At 46.2% G+C, this 7,998-nt stretch overlaps 1 protein-coding gene across 1 annotated transcript; it reads right to left on the bottom strand.

The window, feature by feature from the left end:
* Window positions 1-264: 264 nt before the first annotated feature.
* On the bottom strand, window positions 265-7,694 carry LOC139469499 (uncharacterized). Its single transcript, XM_071251689.1, has 3 exons — window positions 7,582-7,694; window positions 4,843-5,034; window positions 265-595 (listed from the first exon to the last, which is right to left on the bottom strand). Exons 1-3 carry the CDS (start codon window positions 7,658-7,660, stop codon window positions 426-428), a joined length of 441 nt encoding a protein of 146 aa, XP_071107790.1. The 5' UTR covers window positions 7,661-7,694; the 3' UTR covers window positions 265-425.
* Window positions 7,695-7,998: the final 304 nt, after the last annotated feature.

Raw genomic sequence — 7,998 nt, 5'->3', positions numbered from 1 at the left:
CGGGATAAAATCGTAGTTTATCAACATCACGTTTCTCATCATTCTGACATAGAGGTATGCTAACACCTTTTGTTATACTCTGATTCCACTTCTATTTCCGGAAGTAACAAATCGACACAAAGTTCAGGTCATGAGTTTATTGGTGTTAGCGTTAGTGTTAATTAGTGACAGTGTCTGGTTAGGAACACTAACCAGGCGTTTGAGCAGACATGAGCTGGTCACACAACATATTGCTTAACTTGTACATGCATATGCTGTTGCGACAGGTTGCAGGTCAGATCGCTTCTGTGAATGAAGCTTTGCGTGGTGTCCACGAAGCAGGATTGGACAATTATTATGTTTAAAGGTTATAAATGGTACTGATGTATTTTCAAAATTGTAGATGAGCAATAAAGGAGTTTGAAACGTGGCTTGGAGAAAACTAATTAAAGTCGACAATAATCCTTCTCCTCGTCGTCCAGGTTCCCTGGGTATTCACAGATGTGAAGCCTGTTGGAGTACATGGTGTCCTCTCCGCAGGTGAAGGAGAACTCCTGGCCATTGACGCACAGGGTGAAGTTGGTGCAGTCGCCCTGGACGGCTTGGGTGGCACACGCTGCAGTAGAAGAACATGATGTACAACAGAGACAACACAAACACTCATTCATCCAGGATTCCATTTCAGTCAGCTGACGACCTTATACCTCGAATCGATCTCAGCGCTTCCGTCCTCCAGTGATGTACAAACTCAAACACGTTCCTTGTCCCATAAGTTTGACATGTAGGTCTTAACATGTATAGGATTGTATTTAACAGCTTAACGTGTTTAGGGTCTAAATGTGTATACTCCCTCCCTCCCTCCATCCATCCATCCTAAAAGCTATTTAGCAGAAAAATGGATTAATTTTGGGTTGTTGTTTTTTATTAAAATTAAGTTATGGGTCTATCTGAGGAATCAGATATACTTTCAGCTTCTTGTATGAGAGAAACACTATTGGTCACTGTTGGTCCAACACATCCCTAACCATGTTTAGATCTAAACATGTCTTTTTGTGTTTAAATTACAAACACATCTTTTTACAGTGTCGTAATCTTTACTGTATGGCTGTTCTACCAGGGGTGTACCGACGTACCTCGCCAAAGGCTGTTCTACCATGGGTGTACCGACATACCTCCTTGCAAGGCCGTTCTACCATGGGTGTACCGACGTACCTCGCCAAAGGCTGTTCTACCATGGGTGTACCGACGTACCTCGCCAAAGGCCGTTCTACCATGGGTGTACCGACGTACCTCCTTGCAAGGTCGTTCTACCATGGGTGTACCGACGTACCTCCTTGCAAGGCCGTTCTACCATGGGTGTACCGACGTACCTCCTTGCAAGGCCGTTCTACCATGGGTGTACCGACGTACCTCCCCACAAGGTCTTTCTACCATGGGTGTACCGACGTACCTCCTTGCAAGGCCGTTCAACCATGGGTGTATACCGACGTTCCTCCTTGCAAGGCCGTTCAACCATGGGTGTACCGACGTTCCTCCTTGCAAGGCCGTTCTACCATGGGTGTACCGACGTTCCTCCTTGCAAGGCCGTGCTACCATGGGTGTACTGACGTACCTCCCCACAAGGTCGTTCTATCATGGGGGTACCGATGTACCTCCCCACAAGGCCGTTCTACCATGGGTGTACCGACATACCTCCTTGCAAGGCCGTGCTACCATGGGTGTACTGACCTGCCTCCTTGCAAGGCCGTGCTACCATGGGTGTACTGACGTACCTCCCCACAAGGCCGTGCTACCATGGGTGTACCGACGTACCTCCTTGCAGGGCCGTTCTACCATGGGTGTACCGACATACCTCCCCACAAGGCTGTTCTACCATGGGTGTACCGACGTACCTCCTTGCAAGGCCGTTCTAACATTGGTGTACTGATGTACCTCCCCAAAAGGCCGTTCTACCATGGGTGTACCGATGTCCTTTTTTGCAAGGCCGTTCTACCATGGGTGTACTGACGTACCTCCCCACAAGGCCGTTCTACCATGGGTGTACCGACGTACATCCTTGCAAGGCCGTTCTACCATGGGTGTACCGACGTACCTCCTTGCAAGGCCGTTCTACCATGGGTGTACCGACGTACATCCTTGCAAGGCCGTTCTACCATGGGTGTACCGACGTACCTCCTTGCAAGGCCGTTCTACCATGGGTGTACCGACGTACCTCCTTGCAAGGCCGTTCTACCATGGGTGTACCGACGTACATCCTTGCAAGGCCGTTCTAACATGGGTGTACCGATGTACCTCCTTGCAAGGCCGTTCTACCATGGGTATACCGATGTACCTTCCCACAAGGCCGTTCTACCAAGGGTATACCGATGTACCTCCCCACAAGGCCGTTCTACCATAGGTGTACCGATGTACCTCCTTGCAAGGCCGTTCTACCATGGGTGTACCGACGTACCTCCTTGCAAGGCCGTTCTACCATGGGTGTACCGACGTACCTCCTCGTAAGGCCGTTCTACCATGGGTGTACCGACGTACCTCCCCACAACGACGTTCTACCATGGGTGTACCGACGTACCTCCCCACAACGACGTTCTACCATGGGTGTACCGATGTACCTCCTCGTAAGGCCGTTCTACCATGGGTGTACCGACATACCTCCCTAAAAGGCCGTTCTACCATGGATGTACCGATGTCCTTTCTTGCAAGGCCGTTCTACCATGGGTATACCGATGTACCTCCCCACAAGGCCGTTCTACCATGGGTGTACCGACGTACCTCCGTGCAAGGCCGTTCTACCATGGGTGTACCGACATACCTCCCTAAAAGGCCGTTCTACCATGGATGTACCGATGTCCTTTCTTGCAAGGCCGTTCTACCATTGGTGTACCGACGTACCTCCTTGCAATGCCGTTCTATCATGGGTGTAACGACGTACCTCCCCACAACGACGTTCTACCATGGGTGTACGTACATACCTCCTTGCAAGGCCGTTCTACAATGGGTGTACCGACATACCTCCTTGCAAGGCCGTTCTACCATGGGTGTACCGACGTACCTCCTCGTAAGGCCGTTCTACCATGGGTGTACCGACGTACCTGCCCACAACGACGTTCTACCATGGGTGTACCGACGTACCTCCTTGCAAGGCCGTTCTACCATGGGTGTACCGACGTACCTCCTCGTAAGGCCGTTCTACCATGGGTGTACCGACATACCTCCCTAAAAGGCCGTTCTACCATGGATGTACCGATGTCCTTTCTTGCAAGGCCGTTCTACCATTGGTGTACCGACGTACCTCCTTGCAATGCCGTTCTATCATGGGTGTAACGACGTACCTCCCCACAACGACGTTCTACCATGGGTGTACGGACATACCTCCTTGCAAGGCCGTTCTACCATGGGTGTACCGATGTACCTCCTCGCAAGGCCGTTCTACCATGGGTGTACCTACGTACCTCCCCACAAGGCCGTTCGACCATGGGTGTACCGACATACCTCCTTGCAAGGCCGTTCTACCATGGGTGTACCGACGTACCTCCTCGTAAGGCCGTTCTACCATGGGTGTACCGACGTACCTCCCCACAAGGCCGTTCGACCATGGGTGTACCGACGTATCTTTTTTAAGGTTTAGTTATACTACTTGAGTAACGACTGTATATCCTTTCACGGATTTCTTCGACTGTAGATGCATCGACGGTCCTTTCGCAGTCATGTTTTAACATATGGTTATTTTCAACCACGGCCGGAAGTATAATCTGCTTAAGCAGCCCCTCATGGTGTATTCTCCCTGCAGTGTTTTGTTGTACGATAAACAACGACCAAGAGTCATTTATTTCTCATATGATATATCAACATCATGTACATCCTTTTTAAGGATGATGACAAACTGTACAAGCTTTAAAAATATTTACCCGTATTTAAATAATGATGACTCCCTCAATAGAATCCTACCTCGGCAATGTCGGACAAGTCCATTTTATGCACCGGTGGGTATTTCCCGTATATTCTCACATTTATCACGTCGATTACGTTTACCAGTTTTCCCAATACCGATTGTCATATCTCTCCTGCTCTTGGATGCGATCGGCCGGCCATCGCATTTATCTGCGTTGCGCAGCTAATGGGGAACAACCCATTGACACTCCCATCTAAAACATAACGTCGACCAATATACGACTTCATCAATTTGCGAGAGCATGTTCGTATCTCCAGAAATGACGTCATGAAAGAAAATTTTAAATAATTTATCGTGAAGTAAACCACGCCTCATTCTTCATTGTTCATTGTGATTTATCGCGTAGCTATCTTATATTTAGCGACAGTGACAGGATTAAACAACCCATCCTATAACATAGAGTCTCGTTGAGACAATGTTCCACACGCTACGACGTATTGAGTTCCCTATTATCCATCTAGCTGTCGAAACGCTTATGTACTATAAGAATAAAGGTCAATCCTACTGAACCATCTTCGAATATAATAACGTCTTAACATTGAATACATAGGTAGGTACACACAATCGTTAGGATATATATTTGATGGTTATTGTAATCAGAAGTGTATAATTAAGAATTTTCATGATACAACTTGAAATTACACTGACACGTTATTCAATCTTGGTGTACAGTTGTTAAATAACCACAAGGAAAGATTAATACGATATCTTACTCTCGGACAACTTCATTTGGACAGAAAACAAGAGTGTGTCATGAACTACCTCATCAACAATACCTTTCTCGAAGTTGTACATATATGGAGCCATTTTAGAGCAAGGCAGATGTCTTCCAGATCAGTTTGTCTTTAACAATTATTTAAGTGCCATCTTGCTGTATTGAATATACGTATTGTGTAGCTTCTTCCACTTACTTGCGTTGTTTTCCGGACATACGAAGTTGCCTGGAAAGTCACAGTACTGCTTCTCGAAGTCGAACAAGGTCCCCTGTCCACAGTCCTGGGGGCCGAACGCCAGACCGTCATAGTCACAGCTGATGAAGCGTTGGCACCCCCAGTTCGGGAGACTCACCTTCAGATTGCGGTTGTAGTCGCACAGCGGGATGGCTGCAAGTGTGGAGAACACAGAGAGTTGATACATGGCAGTGTAACCGAGGTGACTGGGAGCATAAGGGTAGGAGCGTCACACAATGGCCACGTAATGGTCAGACAATGGAACACAATCGTCAGACACTGGTCAAACAATGACCACACAATGGTCACAGGTCACACAATGGTCACACAATGATCACACACTGGCCACACTATGGCCACACAATGGTCACACTATGTCCACACAATGGTCACAGGTCACACACAGGCCACACAATGGTCACACTATGTCCACACAATGGTCACAGTATGTCCACACAATGGTCACAGGTCACACACAGGCCACACAATTGTCACACTATGGCCAACAATGGTCACACTATGTCCACACAATGGTCACACAATGACCACACAATGGTCACACAATGGTCACACATTGACCACACAATGTCCACACAATGACCACACAATGGTCACACAATGGTCACACAATGGCCACACAATGACCGAGTGTCAGATGGTTCAAGCTGTCCTGACATGCAATATTGCCAGTGTCTACAACAGCAATCAGTAACACGCGTTTTCTCTGCCCTAACTGTACAATTTTAAGAGAGCGTATAAAAAACCTGGGTTATCATTATATTGATATCCTGCAAAGTCAATGTTTGCAGCTGATTGTTGCGATACACAGAAGATCAGTGCCATTTTGTATTAAAGGAGCCAAACGTGTGCAATGTACTACGATTTGGTCGCTACATGGACCGCCTGGACACGTTTCTTCTAATAACCTTTTCGAATAGATTCAAGCTGCTGTTTCAGATAATATGCTATACGTATTAATCAATATCTGTAACACATCACTAGGACAACAAAAACCATCATAGATACTACAGCGGAACCTCACTAATACAAATATATCACTCCATTCCAACCATAGAATATACAACTCACGGGGTAAGCGCTGCGCATGACAAACCGGAAGTTGGAAACTACCATTCTCTCGCTGGACAGTAAAACTGTGATTTCAGACGAGGACATTAAGCATGATTTAGGCAAGTTTTTAGCCCCTTTAATATATGTTTTGAACTAAATCGAACTTGTGTCATGCTTAGAAGGGCTTCCGGGCCATAATCGTTATAGCGTTAACATGGGACACTCAATAGACAGGTGGCTATTTTTATCTTTTAGAACGACTTTTATCATGCTAACGTACTTTTGTGTCAAATTTAGCTTTATTAAGCTATTTTAGGATTTGTATCAATGTTTGTATATATTCGGATAGATTTATCAATACAAAAACTACGAGTTGATGGTGTTTTGCTGCGTGAACAAATGTACTGTCTGGGTAGTTAGAATAGGAATGTTCGCGAAGTTCGTTCCAAACAGTAATCGTGGGGTATACGATGTAATATTGACAGTAGCGAGTGACCTCGCCTAGGTGAACACTATACCAAGCTGGCTGCCGTTTATTTCCTGATGAACGGCAGCCGTTCATTTCCCGATGAACGGCAGTATGTCACGTGATTACGTTGTCAATCGAGCGGAGACATTCAGAACTACTTTAGGGGAATTCCTCAATGTCTAAAAATAACATAAACAGTCTTACGGAAACTGACGACATCGATTCAGGCAATGAAGCAGACTTTGAAGCCAGACAGATCATGTATATGTCGGGGGTCACCGAAATGAAGCGTCCATTTGAAGCTATGACAGAGAATGCTCGACTCAACAACAAAAATCACTGAGCTCAACACTGCCGTGTATATTGCTTCGGGAAATCCAACCGACCCGCCTCAAGCGGTAATCCCCGTCATCAGCAGCAGTGACTCAAACACACAGTTCACAGAACGTTAATATCAATCCATTTTCAGCATCAGCCGGGTCTGGATTTCTTTCCAACGCCGCCATTTTTTGCCGTTTGTTAAACCAAGGGATGTCACTCCAAATGGAATGTTTAGGACGGATGACGTCACGACTCTCCGCGTTGATATAGTTCTCTTCAAATAATTAAAGTTTGATGTTTAATGGATAGTTTTGTTATGATTTAAGTATCTGTCAATGTAAGGATTGAAGTTGTATTTGATGTTCATCAGCTGATGAAGACAGTGCCTCACGTAAGCAAATGTACCATGGAATTTGCTCACGTGAGGCACTGTCTTCATCAGCTGATGAACGTCAACAAATACAACTTCAATCCTAAATGAATTCCATTGAGTGAGTTGGGTGTGATGGCGCTTTGAACATTATATCCGTAATATGAACGAAGGTCAACTTAATGTGTGAGGAAAGCCAAAAGTCACAAATCATAGACCTTTATCTCTTCGTCGAAACAACCGAGCATAGACATGGTGCTGACAAACCCACACTCATGATCAGGGCCAAAACCGGATTAAACCAACGACGAGCAAATCCTGAGACCGGTAAGTCTTGCAACTCGTCACAGCGGATTGTCTCAACAGAAAGCCCGGTGACCTTTTCTAATCCGGGTCCCCTCGGGACCGGAGACTGACGTTCCCCACATAAATGTAATATATATATATGCTATGTAGAAGTGAAGCTTACGTGTGCCCTGGTATTGGACGTTCTCTTGCCCATATGCAGAGATAGATAGGAGTAGAACAAGTCCGATTCCAACCACCATCTTTCTGTAACGAGGCTTGTTGTAAAGTCTTGGATGGCCCACAGCTGATGAGGCTGAAGAGCTAACTTTTCCTTAAATATATAGCTGCCATCCACGTCAATATAACATGCCATGTGTATAGAATCCCATGTTCGCTATTTGTAAAGGAAATCCTATGGTTTCAATCAGAACATCGCCCCGATGAAGCCGTGGGTTAATTACCTTGACCCCTGAGACGTCGTTCACTGCAGTCGAGGACTTAAGATGCCACATATGCAATCATTAACGCTCGAGTGCAGAGATTGCACCGGGAACCTCCTTCTTGTAGGTGGCTATGGCAACTGAGTGTTGATTTCACT

This window comes from Haliotis cracherodii, unplaced genomic scaffold (genome assembly GCF_022045235.1).
Source record: "Haliotis cracherodii isolate W230 unplaced genomic scaffold, xgHalCrac1.p SCAF_1, whole genome shotgun sequence".
NCBI classification, from domain to species: Eukaryota; Metazoa; Mollusca; class Gastropoda; order Lepetellida; family Haliotidae; genus Haliotis; species Haliotis cracherodii.
This window is presented reverse-complemented; position numbering and strand designations above follow the sequence as displayed.